General features: G+C 44.1%; 1 protein-coding gene across 1 annotated transcript in view; it reads right to left on the bottom strand.

Annotated features, from left to right (window-relative positions):
- Positions 1-14,657, bottom strand: part of LOC100380768 (ras GTPase-activating-like protein IQGAP1) — a 58,812-nt gene that overhangs the window by 32,691 nt on the left and 11,464 nt on the right. Inside the window, exons 3-8 of the mRNA XM_014127433.2 lie at positions 5,526-5,682; positions 4,831-4,908; positions 4,448-4,524; positions 2,632-2,699; positions 902-1,015; positions 524-702 (exon numbers count right to left, since the gene is read on the bottom strand). Of these exons, the coding sequence (XP_013982908.2) occupies positions 524-702; positions 902-1,015; positions 2,632-2,699; positions 4,448-4,524; positions 4,831-4,908; positions 5,526-5,682 (673 nt within the window). The remainder of the gene's footprint in view (positions 1-523; positions 703-901; positions 1,016-2,631; positions 2,700-4,447; positions 4,525-4,830; positions 4,909-5,525; positions 5,683-14,657) is intronic.

Raw genomic sequence — 14,657 nt, 5'->3', positions numbered from 1 at the left:
TGCACACATTTTAGTTCTGTTGCACATAGAAGCATGGATTTGTGACTTCAACATTGTACATTTAAACCAATGATCCTGAAGCCTGCTCAAGGAGAAACAATGTATTGCAGGTTTTTGTCCTAGCTCAGCAGTGAAACAGCTGATTCAGCTAATCAGGGTGTTGACCATCAGATGAGTATTTAAAAATCAGGTGTGCTGGCACTTAGCTGAGGCCAAAACACTACTGTAGTCCAGCTCGCCAGGATAAATATTGAGGGTCACCACTTTACAGGAACTTTACAGCTGGAGAAAGCCAAATACACTTTTCAAAGAAAACACTACTACTACAACAGCCAATATTGGGGTGGATTCCAATTCAAATCAGTCAAGTCAGAAAGTGGATTCCAATTCAATTAATTCAGACAGTCAATTGAATTAGTGAAAACAATTGGAATTTGACTTTTGGTTTACTTTCTGAGTTGAAATTGACTCCCCAACCCTGCCACTCATTCTCTATCCCAGTATTTACAGCAAGCTCTCATACCCGTTTGCGTGAGTTGGCCACCTTCTCAGCCTTGGCACTGTGCAGCATGTCCTGGTAGTGCTGGGCAGAGCTGGTGTTCATCTGAAGCAGCATGGCGTTGGGGTTCTGCATGGCAGCCATTGTGCCCTCGGGGACCCCCTGGTCTATGGCCTCATTGATGGCTATCACTGCTGCATGCACTGGAGGAGAGGAGTTCATTACCAGAAATGTGTGTAATATTTTCATAAATGGATTTAAAAAGGAAAGAGAAGTTACGTAATATTAAACCATCATTTTCAATGTTATAAAAAAAGTGTTGAAATCAACCAAGGTCTTAGTCCTGCCACTCAACCAAACAGGCAGTTAGACCCACCCCTCTGATATCTGATAGGTGCTTACATGCAGCCTCATCCACTGACAGCTCATTGGCCAGGATGCCACCAATCTTGCTGAAGGCGGGCATCTGGATTCCGTACTTCTCCAGTTCACTCTTCATGTTGTTAATCTCCTCCTCTGAGTGGTGGAAAGGAGGGAAAGAGTGAGGTATAAAGGAGGGGAGGGAGAGGAAGAAAGAGTTGGTTAGGCATTAGGTCTATCAACAGTTGTTTGGTGGGAGTACTGAAAGAGCAGGGGTTGTTCTGTAAACATAATCATGGTACAAAAGGGGAGTGTATTTCTTGCACTTGGAGGGAAATGGTATCAGGCACTGGGGAGTGGGTGTTCCCTGAGCTGTAGGTGTCTCTGCATAGCTTGGCTAAGACTGAGGCTAGCGAGCGAGAATATGGATAAAGCTAGCGAGCGAGAGAAGCTAGAGTCTGGAGAGAGAGGGGGTAGAGTCTGGAGAGAGAGAAGCTAGAGTCTGGAGAGAGAGGGGGTAGAGTCTGGAGAGAGAGGAGCTAGAGTCTGGAGAGAGAGGGGGTAGAGTCTGGAGAGAGAGGGGCTAGAGTCTGGAGAGAGAGGGGGTAGAGTCTGGAGAGAGAGGAGCTAGAGTCTGGAGAGAGAGGGGCTAGAGTCTGGAGAGAGAGGGGCTAGAGTCTGGAGAGAGAGGAGCTAGAGTCTGGAGAGAGAGGAGCTAGAGTCTGGAGAGAGAGGAGCTAGAGTCTGGAGAGAGAGGAGCTAGAGTCTGGAGAGAGAGGAGCTAGAGTCTGGAGAGAGAGGAGCTAGAGTCTGGAGAGAGAGGAGCTAGAGTCTGGAGAGAGAGGAGCTAGAGTCTGGAGAGAGAGGAGCTAGAGTCTGGAGAGAGAGGAGCTAGAGTCTGGAGAGAGAGGAGCTAGAGTCTGGAGAGAGAGGAGCTAGAGTCTGGAGAGAGAAGGTAATGGCCAAGGTAGAGACAACCAACTCTGGTCCTGGAATACTAGATAGTGTGTAGGTTACCGTTCCAGCTCTGCGCCCAAATGCATGATTCAACGTCCTATCTGATTAGGTCATTAGCATCACATTAGAATCTGATTTTTTAGTGCTGGGTTGGAACCACACACTGCACACACTGGACCACGCTGGCTAGAGTACAGTACCCTTCAAACTGTAGATTATAGACAGACTGGAGAGATTCAACTAATTATCTCTTGATGAGTATGCGAATCGTAGAATCAGACTTTTTAGTGCTAGGTTGGAACCAAACGCTGTACATAATGGACATAGTACCCTTCATACTGTAAATAGTAGGCTAACTGTAGAGGCTAAACACAGACAGGAGAGGGTGATTGTTCCTGGTTTGAGAGTAATACACATACCCCCTGGTCAGGCGCTTGGCAGACAGTAGAACAGAGCAGCAACAGGAAACACTAATGACTTTCACATTGTTGCTAGCTGCCTGGTAAAACCCCTTCACTGTGGAACTAACTCAGGACTGGAGCCAACACTATGCCTGCTTGTCACTTAGACACTTTATCTAAAGTCTCTAAGAGTACGGTACATGTATCCATGTTTAGTATGTGTATGGGATCCCTGCGGGAGTTGAACCCACAACCTTGGCTAGCAACTGAACCACAGAGGACCACATATCATGTTTAACATCATATGTTAGTCGTGTTAACTGTTTGACTTTAAAACAAAAAAATGAACAATGACAAACTGAATGAGTTGACTGAAACAAAATTGAAAACTGTGTGGTATTGGGACACACTCACCTGTGAAGTCCACCTTGCCATACAGGTCCTGGATCTGAGGGGCTAGACCCAGCTTGAACAGGTACAAACTGTGTGGGGGGGAAAGAGAAAGAGATAAACATGTTGTTGGAGCTGTGTTCTGGCATGTGTGTGGCCCCAGGGGAGGGGGCCAGAAGGCATTGTAGTCAACAGCCATTCATCTAGCGTGGACTGGAGCTGGGGGTTACACACACACACCTCCTACCCCCCTCTGCCACCCTGTCACCCAGTCCTGTAGTGTTGACTTCCTGACTCTAAAGGCCAAGGACCCTTCCCAAATGGCACCCTGTTCCCTATATTGTGCACTACAAAGGAAATATGGTGCAATCTGGGACATGGGTCAGTAGATGTACAACCTCTGGACTGAACAGGATCAGCATCCATTTTACATGCAGCTGGAATGTTCTATTAACACAGACTGTATATGTCCCAAATGGCACCCTATTCCCTATTTAGTACACTACTTCTGAGAGTAAACATGCACAAATCCAGTCTACATTTTCAACTTCACATACCGGCAGTATTGAGTACGACAGAGCAAAGCAGAATATGTTGAACATTTTCACTGAGATAACAAAATATTACGATAGACAATTGGTCTTTTGTGACTTTTCTGTGAGAGTTCAGGTAGCACTGAGGCAGATCAGGGTTTAATATCATTTTAAAACCTCTTAAGGATCTACGGGCTCGGTGTCCCTATACCGGGACGGTTGTTGCTAAAGTGCACTAATATGACTAGAATGACGTTGTTAGCAACAGCAACATTTCCAGGACATAGATGTGTCTTATACGGACAGAAAGCTTAAATTCGTGTTAATCTAACTTACAGAAGCTATTATAGTGAAAAAAATAGCATGATATGGTTTGAGAGTGCACAACAACAAAAACCTTATCACTTAAACTGGTTTGATACATTCACCAAGAAAGGGAAATAACATGTACTCAGTAATCTTGCTCTGATTTGTCATCATGAGGGTCCCAGAGATAAAATGGAACATAGTTTTGTTTGATAAAATACATTTTGATATTCAGATGTAGGAACTGGGTTCTACAGTATGAACCACTGCTATCTCGGGCCCCACACCCACCCCGCACAGCCATCTAGATGTGTGAAGGTCACTGTTTTTTTCTGTAGGGAAGTTAATTATCCATCATGCATGACATTCCTGGGAGTGTGTAAACTTAAATGTTGTATTACCATATAATTTTTGTATGTTCTCTATAGTAATGTACTTGAAAAAAGCATCAATTGACCAAGTCGGCACATTTGGGCAGACTTGATTGAAAATATTGTGCAGTATTGCAATGCTTCACTGGATCAGTCTGAAACTTCGCATACACACTGCTGCCATCTGGAGGCCAAAATCTAAATTGCACGTAAACTCCTATATGATATTATGGCCTTTCAAGAGAAAGTTTGTATTATCTTTTACCAGATCTAATGTATTATATTCGCCTACATTAATTTCACATTTCCACAAACGTAAGTGTTTCCTTTCAAATGGTACTGCCAGTTAGATTTGGGTATGTCATTTTAAGATTTGGGTATGTCATTTTAGGCGAAAAATGGGGGGGGGGGGGGGAAGGGTCCGATCCTTATTAATAGGAATATAATTTTAATAGGAATATAATTTTAATAGGAATATAATTTTAATAGGAAAATGATTAATCAATAACCAATTAAGCAAACAGACCAGAGAGAAAAACCAGATGTCTGATTTGTGATAAATGGTTTTCCTAGAGTATTCAGAAAATCTATACAAATATCAATTCATCGTGTGTGTGTGTGTGTGTGTACCTGAGAGCATGTATGCAGTAGATGCAGCGCGGCATGTTCTTCCTATCGTAGATGTCTGTAGTCTCTGGATAGAAGATCTGAGGACAGACGGACATCTTCATTAGGCACGAAACATGCTAAAACGCTAGGAAATTAATTACATATTACCTGGACTTGTCCAATAAGAATGTGAATGTTTCAAAACATGATCTTCCATTTGTTCCTATTGAACGTGACCCAGGGCTGAGGGTTCAGTAGTCTGGGAGTGGGATCCAGGCAAGCCCCGGCTTGTTACACAGGAGTGGTACGGGGGAAATACGCTTCCCTGGTATTAAGAATACAGTGACTGAGATATATATATATATATATATATGTGTGTGTGTGTGTGTAAGCCCATCACTCACCTTTGGCAGGCCCTTCTCTGTCATGGCGTTGAGCCACTGGATGACGTTGTCTGTATGTCTAAAATGAAGCCCAGTGGCCTGCAGGAATGAAACACAAAACATAGCGAGTTACAATGTGACACACACCTACACACATAAACAAACAAGCAATTACAGTAACACACACATCATTCATTCCTTCCCCATTGAGTAAATCAAGCCTGACTCAGTGAGTCACAGTAACCTGGGGTCTTATTCAACTAAAACATTTCCAAGGTAAGGAGATGGGGGATTTCTTGCAGTGTAATAACAATGTGTGTTTTTGGTTATTTAACTTAAGTCAACCTGTTTTGATAGAATAGGACCATAGATGCATGTCTGTTCCTCGTGGCGTTGATAGGTGCTCCGGGGTGAAGTTTTCCCTAGATACAGATCTAGGATCAGCGTCACCTCCCCCAATCATAACCTTGACTATTATTGGTGAAAAATGCTAAACTGACCCCAGATCAGTGTCTCGGTGCAACTTGCCCCTACACCTTGATGGATAGTCCGGTGTGAGTTAGGCGGGTTGGGCAAAAGGGAGTTTGTCTCCTCTGGTAACTGACTGAATAGAAGAACATCTTTGTCCCTTTGACCTGCACTTATCTGGAGCGTGTGTGCGCGCGTGCTTCTGGTTGCGTGTGCGTTAGTCTGCAGTGCATTTCCTCGGTCCTCACCTTGTAGCGGGTCTGCTCGCGGTCATAGATTTTCTTGATGGAAACGGTTTGTGGGGCGAAGAAGTTCCCGAGTTTGGCCAGGTACACCCCGTTCCTAAGCCCCTCCTCCAGCTCTGTGGTGGGCGGGAGCTCCTCATCCAGACACGCCTCCATCCACCTGGAGGACACAACGAGGTTTTATTTAACCTTTATTTATCCAGGTTAGTCTCATTGAGAAAAAAACGTTTTCAAGAAAGACCTGGTCCATCCAGGATGGCAGCAGAAGGGAACACTGTTTGAGACAAATAGACTAACAACTTAGACATATATTTTTAACGTAAACACACATTCATTAGAATTCTAGAACCATACAAGCGTCACAGATAGATTTTTATCATAAGTAGCACCAGGTAAAGTCCTAATGACTATGTGTCTCAGTAACATGTGAGTCAACCAAACCTTTAAACTCCAAGGAAACAAGATCCCGGGGTTTCAAGCTGGTCTGGAGATGATTCCAAGACGACAGAGCTGAGTAGCTAAAACCCTTTTTCCCCCATGATCCATTCTGATTTTAGTAACAGTTAAAATTAAGGAGGAGTGAGACCGTAACTGGAATTTATTTTCTGACCTTGTCAAAGAACAGAGATTGGCAGTTTTCCCAAAAATGGCCTCTTATAGATGGCTTAAACATAGTATAGTATAGCATATGTAGAGTCAACGAAGAGCAGCCAACATCATCACTATAGAGATCCCAGCGGTGTGAAGAGCAGCCAACATCATCACTATAGAGATCCCAGCGGTGTGAAGGGCAGCCAACATCATCACTATAGAGATCCCAGCGGTGTGAAGAGCAGCCAACATCATCACTATAGAGATCCCAGCGGTGTGAAGAGCAGCCAACATCATCACTATAGAGATCCCAGCGGTGTGAAGAGCAGCCAACATCATCACTATAGAGATCCCAGCGGTGTGAAGGGCAGCCAACATCATCACTATAGAGATCCCAGCGGTGTGAAGAGCAGCCAACATCACTATAGAGATCAGTGGTGAGTCAAATGGTTTTGGTTGGTAATAAACCTCAGAGCTGCATGATACACAGAATCTAGTGCCTTCAGAAACACACCAACAGTACTCAAACACACAGTACACAGAAAATTAAGGATTCTAGTTTTACTACCATATTTTCATTATGCTCCTACATTTTTGTGTGCGCCTACATTTATCAACTTAGGAGCACACATGCGCCTTGTAAAAAAGGTCAGCTTAAAGCCCTGACACATGCAGTACACACACACACACTAAACCCAGTGACATTCAACTCCTCTCCCCTCCAGAGTTTGTAAATCTCTGAGAGGACGACTATTCTTCTCTCCTGTTGCCTCTAGTTACCAGTGTAGCATTTCATTTCCTAGGAGCTGAAAGTATCCACTCTGTTACTGTTAGACAACTGTGTTTAGTACACTAGATTTTAACCTATACACGGTATATCATCAAATCATGTGTTCATATCACCATAGATAAGATGCCACTTAGCAGTCGATTTCATCCAAAGTTAGTGATTGCATAAATGTGTATTAATATGTGTACTAATACTAATATGTATCCCTGCAGGAATTGAACCCATGACATTGCTAGTGCCAGGCTCATACCAACAGAACCTCAGTTACAGCAGCAAGAAAAAGTATGTGAACCCTTTGGAAGTACCTGGATTTCTGCATAAATTGGTCATACAATTTGATCTGATCTGCATCTAAGTCACAGTCTGCTTAAACTAATAACACGTTTTCATGTCTTTATTAAACACACCGTGTAAACATTCACAGTGTAGGGTGGAAAAAGTATGTGAACCCTTGGATTTAATAACTGGTTGACCCTCCTTTTGGCAGTAATAACCTCAACCAAACGTTTTCTGTAGATCAGACCGTTGTGCAGGTCTGGAGGAATTTTGGACCATTCCTCTTTACAAAAACGGTTTCAGTTCAGCAATATTCTTGGGATGTCTGGTGTGAACCGCTCGAGGTCATGACACAGCATTTAAAAAATTGGGTTGAGGTCAGGACTCTGACTGGGCCACTCCAGAAGGCATATTTTCTTCTGTTGAAGCCATTCTGTTGTTGATTTACTTCTGCCTTTTGGGTCGTTGTCCTGTTGCATCACCCAACTTCTGTTGAGCTTCAATTGGCGGACAGATAGCCTTACATTCTCCTGCAAAATGTCTTGATAAACTTGGGAATTAATTTTTACGATGATAGCAAGCTTTCCAGGCCCTGAGGCAGCAAAGCAGCCCCAAACCATGATGCTTCCTCCACCATACTTTACATTTGGGAAGGGATTTTGATGTTGGTGTGCTCTGCCTTTTTTTCTCCACACATAGTGTTGTGTGTTCCTTCCAAACAACTGTAGTTTAATCTGTCCACAGAATATTTTGCCAGTAGCGCTGTGGAACATCCAGGTGCACTTTTTCAAACTTCAGACATGCAGCAATGTTTTTTTGGGACAGCAGTGGCTTCTTCTGTGGTGTCCTCCCATGAACACCCTTCTTGTTTAGTGTTTTACGTATCGTAGACTCGTCAGAGATGTTAGCATGTTCCAGAGATTTCTGTAAGTCTTTGGCTGACACTAGGATTCTTCTAAACCTCATTGAGCATTCTGCACGGTGCTCTTGCAGTTATCTTTGCAGGACGACCACTCTTAGGGAGAGTAGCAACAGTGTTGAACTTTCTCCATTTCTAGACAATTTGTCTTATCGTGGACTGATGAACATCAAGGCTTTCAGAGATACTTTTGTAACCCTTTCCAGCTTTATACAAGTCAGCAATTCTTAATCTTATGTCTTCTGAGATCTCTTTTGTTCGAGGCATGGTTCACATCAGGCAATGCTCCTTGTGAATATCAAACTCAAATTTTGTGAGTTTTTTTTATAGGGCAGGGCAGCTCTAACCAACATCTCCAATCTCATCTCATTGATTGAGGACTCCAGGTTAGCTGACTCCTGACTCCAATTAGCTTTTGGAAAAGTCATTAGCCCAGGGGTTCATATACTTTTTCCAACCTACCCTTTTAATGTTTAAATGATGTATTCAATAGACAAGAAAAATATAATAATTTGTGTGTTAGTTTAAGCACACTGTCTATTGTTGTGACTTGGATGAAGAGCAGATAAAATTTGATGACCAATTTATGCAGAAATCCAGGTAATTCCAAAGGGTTCACTTACTTTTGCTTCCCACTGTAGATGTCAACTAGAGGAGCAGATTACATCCAGTCCAGTACGAAGTACAACAGAGATTACTCTCACCTCTAACAAACCACACCTAAACATTCTCAGCATTCCTCTTGGCATGTAAATCCCCTGAGGTCAGACCTGAAGACAGATTTTTACAGTGTGTTTGTGTAGTGCTAAGCCACTGAGGAACCATACTGCAGTTCTGGGTACAGAAGAGATGAGAGAAAGCCACTTTATAACTATAGACTATCAACAGCGTGTACGTGACGGTGCTCGGCCCCCGTTACTTCGTGTACGTGACGGTGCTCGGCCCCCCGTTACAGCGTGTATGATCGTGCTAGTCCACTGAAGAACCAGAGGGACTGGATACCAACTGCCTCCCAGTAACCCTCCCAGTAACCCAGTAGTTCCATGCCTCCCAGTAACCCTCCCAGTAACCCAGTAGTTCCATGCCTCCCAGTAACCCTCCCAGTAACCCAGTAGTTCCATGCCTCCCAGTAACCCTCCCAGTAACCCAGTAGTTCCATGCCTCCCAGTAGACAACCTTCCCAATAAGTCACCATTCTAGTAACGTCCCAGTACCCATAGCAGTGTGTGTTCTCTGCTGTGAAAGCCCAGAGTCTATCCTTGGGTATAAGCCATTTCACAGTTCCAGGACAAAGTGAGTATGTCAAAAATCAGCTTTGAAGGAAGGAAAACACTTTCTTTCTGTACTTCCCTTTTCAAAAAGGGGACCCTCGTGTTCTCCCAGAAGTTTGGTTGGTACGTAAAACGGGTGAATTCAGATAAGCAAAAAGGTGTGATGGTCAAAGAGATGTAGTATGAAGCTCCCTTACTGAACTCTTCTGTTCTGGTCTGTATTGTTTTCACTGCAGCAGGGATACAGTACACAAACACTTCAGCTTACAGCCTTGTTCAGTGTGGAGGATCCCTTTACTAAAGAAAAGCTACACTCCCACTTTGGCACACAGCTACAAAAAGGGTTAACTACATCCTGTATTAGGCGCGCGCACACACACACACACACACACACTATTTGCAGTACACAGGCCAACAAACCCAAACCCTCCAGCTGAAACAACTCCTCCCTGCCAGTAAGTCATGACTCTGGGTCTCGCGACACGGGCCCCCTATTCAGCTCAGTGTGGCCAGGCCACAGGTAACGGGTCTCCTGACACGGGCCCCCCATTCAGCTCAGTGTGGCCAGGCCACAGGTAACGGGTCTCCCGACACGGGCCCCCTATTCAGCTCAGTGTGGCCAGGCCACAGGTAACGGGGCTGTGGTGGGCAGAGAGGAACAACTCCTCCTTTCACTGCTCCACAGTAAAGGCTTCATAAAGGTGCCATACTAATGGGTATTTTATCAGAGACACACAGGGGCCAGCCCAGAGCACAAACACACCCTCCACACCACACACACGAATGGGACTGCAGAATGTCAATGACAATTGAATTCCGCACGCAGGAGAGATGCCAGAAGAAATGTCAAAGTTGTGAACATGACACACACAAGCAATTTTCTGGAGATAAAATGACAACCTGAAATATGACAGTGTTGTCAGGAATGCAGAGAGATAACATTGGAGGCTAGCCTATTATTAGATCCATACTAGAACTATTTTATCTAGCATGTCTTCTCTCGGTCTTCAACAGGGTACTACTGCAACAGTGGAGGCTGGTGTCATTTTAAAATCAGACTTTAAATCAGACTGGAATGGCTGGAATGGATTCAATGGAACGGTATTAAACAAATCATTCATTCATTACAATGAAATGGTCTTTCAATGCCTTCTTCCACCAGCCTCCACTGTACCGAAAACAGTCAGTGTTTCTCCACAAGAGGCATCTGTATGTCTTCCTGAGGAGACAGTCGTCAGGTAGCAGTCTCTTCCTATTGGATTGACCCCTGACCTCTGTGCTGTGGGAAGCTTCCTGACATACGCTACCAGGAAGTGTGAGAGCAGGGGACTGGACTCTACTGGACACTATGGCACCACTAGCTGTTAGCCTAGCCAGCCCTCTTTAATACCATTTTCACACTACAATACTAAAGCTGTGCTGAGCAGAGCTGCATTGTGCTGGCCTGGCTACACAGCCAACAAAGATGCTGGAACCTTGCTGGAAGAAAGTTACTAGTACCTCCCCCTTTTGAATCAGGTGGCGGATACAGTCTGTAGCGCTAGCTGCTGTGGCTATGGAGAATCCCTAGAGCATACTCCCTCTATCCTTCCTCTCTCCCAGGATTAAGTTGCCCCTAGACACTGATCCTGGGACAGTTTAGCATTTTCCCCTCTAATGGTTAAGGTTAGGAGACTTGAAGATGATTCTAGAACTGTACCTAGGGAAAACTTCACCCCAGAGTGTTTCTCCCAGAGCAGCAGACCACAAACACACTTTCTGCCTCACAGCCTGTTTCCAAACAAGCAGGATGATAGCCACTATGATCAGAGCAGGCCGCCGGTGCCATTCCAATACTTCAAAAGTGCATCCTTTCTTCCCTTCTTGCTTTAATTAATGTCTCCCTTTGATCCGGTCAGACTGCAGGCTCAGTTCCAACACTTCGAAGATCCATCCTTCCTTCCATCTGTATGATTTGATCAGGCTGTGGACTTAGAATTATGCCACCCCTTGTCTCCTATCTTAATGAAATCACTGATCTGAATGGGTATGATTAGATAAGTGACGGGAACAGTCCCCTACTCAACTCTGTTAGATGAGGTTTTCCTTCAAAAGGCCCATTCATTGAAAATGACAACTGCTGGCCTTCCGAAACATCAAAAGGAGGCCATGGAGTTGTTAGCTATAGTAACAGGCCTTTCAGCATGAGGGGAGGTAAACACTCACTACCATACAGACATTACACACTGATGTGACCAGTTCCTTTCTGCACAATGTCAAGTCTGTGTGGGCGTGTGTGCGTGTTTGTGTGGACAGGTGTGTTTATAGAGGGCTGAGACGGGAGGAAAAGGCAAATCCATGGTGCTCCTTGTCTGGTTACAGAACAATGTTGGGGAGGTCTAGAAACATTTCTCTATTCACTCTCTCCTCTTCCTCACAGTTGTCTGTATTCTCCCTCTCCTCCCCCTCCTCCTCCCAGCTATCTGTTCTGTTTTTTGATGGGAAACGGGAGGAGAATATTATTCAATATTGTGCAAATAATTTTACAGTGAGTAACCCAATCTCTTCCACTTGGATGGCCCCACACAGTGGGCCTTTATCACCAGGACCTTGTAGTAATTACACAGTGATTCACCAGAGAGAATGTGAGAGAGAAAGCGAGATGGAGAGAGCGACCGAGATGGAACGAGAGAGAGCAAAACGAAATGGAAAGGGGGATACCTAGTCAGTTGTACAACTGAATGCATTCAACTGAAATGTGTCCTCCGCATTTAACCCAGCACTCTGAATCAGAGATGTGCGGAGGGCTGCCTTAACTTAAGGTATAGGGGGCAGTATTTTCATTTTCGGATTTAAAGCGTGTCCAGAGTAAACTGCCTAATACTCGGGCCCAGAGTCAAATATTAGCATATTATTAATAGATTTGGATAGAAAACACTCTGAAGTTTCTAAAACTGTTTGAATGATGTCTGAGTATAACATAACTCATATGGCAGGCAAAAACCTGAGAAAAATCCAACCAGGAAGTGGGAAATCTGATACTTGTAGTCTTTTCAAGTCATTGCCTATCTACCACACAGTGACTTAGGGTTCATTTTGCACTTCCTAAGGCTTCCACTAGATGTCAACAGTCTTTAGAACCTTGTTTCAGGCTTTTGCAGTGAACAGAGAGCGAACGAGAAGGCCGGGAAGTTGGTGACTCAGAAAATGACATGAGTTCAGTGGCACGCATTCACGTGATGAGGTAGGTGTGTTCCATAACATTTTTCAAGACATTGGAATCATCCGGTTGTTTTATGTTAAAAATGCCCTAAAGATTGATGCTATACAACATTTGACATGTTTCTACAAACGTAAATAACTTTTTTTTACTTTTCGGTGCGCTTCCTACATCTGCAAACAACAAGGAGGTATTTGGACATAAATTATGGACTTTAATCGAACAAAACAACATTTATTGTGGACCTGGGATTCCTGAGATTGCATTCTGATGAAGATCAAAAGGTACGTGAATATTTATAATGCTATTTATGATTTTAGATGACTCCAAAATGGCGGGTATCTGTATTGCTGGGTTGGTTTTCTGAGCGCTGTACTCAGATTATTGCAAAGTGTGCTTTCCCCGTGAAGCTTTTTTGAAATCTATCACAGCGGTTGCATTAAGGAGATGTTTATCTATAATTCTTTGAATAACAGTTTAATATTTTATCAACGTTTATGATGAGTATTTTTGTTTGTTGTGCTCATTCACCGGAAGTTTGAGGCAAAATATTTTCTGAACATCACGCCAATGTAAAATGGGTTTTTTGTATATAAATATGAACTTTATCGAACAAAACATACATGTATTGTGTAACATTGAGTCCTAGGAGTGTCATCTGATGAAGATCGTCAAAGGTTAGTGCTTAATTTTAGCTGTATTTCTGGTTTTTGTGACACCTCTCCTGCTTGGAAAATGGCTGTGTGGTTTTTCTTGTTGACACTCTGTCCTAACAATCTAACTTTATGCTTTCGCCATAAAGCCTTTTTGAAATCGGACAATGTGGTTGGATTAAGGAGAAGTGTATCTTTAAAATGGTGTAACATAGTTGTATGTTTGAGAAATTTGAATTATGAGATTTTGTTGTTTTGAATTTGCCGCCCTGATATTTCACTGGCTGTTGATAGTGTGTACCGCGGGTGGGACGCTAGCGTCCCACGTAGCCCATAGAAGTTAATCAACGTCCACGTCGTCGGGGCCCGGGGAAGCGAGCGAGCGCGAGGGGGAGAGAGAGCGAGCGGGGGGGGGAGGAAAAGAGGAAGCCAAATAGCCCATTACATGCCTTGCTGCAACACTGGAATCCTTCTGACCTGACTGACCTCCCCTTGTCACAAACTACCAGGATGAACTGATCCTCTTCTCATCACTGATGGGGGGGGGTCATCTATTCATGGGTTTTCCAGCTGTTGGTTAGGACAGAGAGATGACACCTGACTGACACTCATGGAGGCTAGTGACTGGGAAACATTCAACAACACACATTAAGCCACACATTCAAACGCTTACAACTCTCTCACATACACACACACACACACTCCAGATCAGAGCAGTTCAAAGGGACAGAGCAGTTCTTCTATTCAGTCAGTGTCTCATCTGAAATCTCCCCTCCACCCAACCTGCCTGACTCACTCCAGACCACCCATCAATGCCAAGAGGAATACTACACACAGTTAGTCCTACTCACTCCAGACCACCCATCAATGCCAAGAGGAATACTACACACAGTTAGTCCTACTCACTCCAGACCACCCATCAATGCCAAGAGGAATACTACACACAGTTAGTCCTACTCACTCCAGACCACCCATCAATGCCAAGAGGAATACTACACACAGTTAGTCCTACTCACTCCAGACCCACCCATCAATGCCAAGAGGAATACTACACACAGTTAGTCCTACTCACTCCAGACCACCCATCAATGCCAAGAGGAGTACTACACACAGTTGTATGTCCTACTCACTTGTTACGTGTGTCAGTGTGTGTGTCTTTTCAGAACAGGGAGGAGGCAGGACCAGGCAAAGCTTGCTGATTAAGCAAGAGGAAGAACAGACCAGTCACCACATGAAACCACAGCTCTCCATCACACACTTTGCAGCAACATCTCTACCCCCCTCTCTCCCACACCTCCCTTCCTGGTCTTATCAACACGTCTTGTTCAAGCTCTGAGGTTTACCCCTGACTGATATCTAAACTGGAAAAGTCACTTCTAGTCTTTGGTTTCATTGACGGGCTGCGGGCGGGCAGCAGCTTTTCAATAGAGCTCTAC

The sequence above is a fragment of the Salmo salar genome, chromosome ssa11 (genome assembly GCF_905237065.1).
Source record: "Salmo salar chromosome ssa11, Ssal_v3.1, whole genome shotgun sequence".
Taxonomy (NCBI): Eukaryota; Metazoa; Chordata; class Actinopteri; order Salmoniformes; family Salmonidae; genus Salmo; species Salmo salar.
This window is presented reverse-complemented; position numbering and strand designations above follow the sequence as displayed.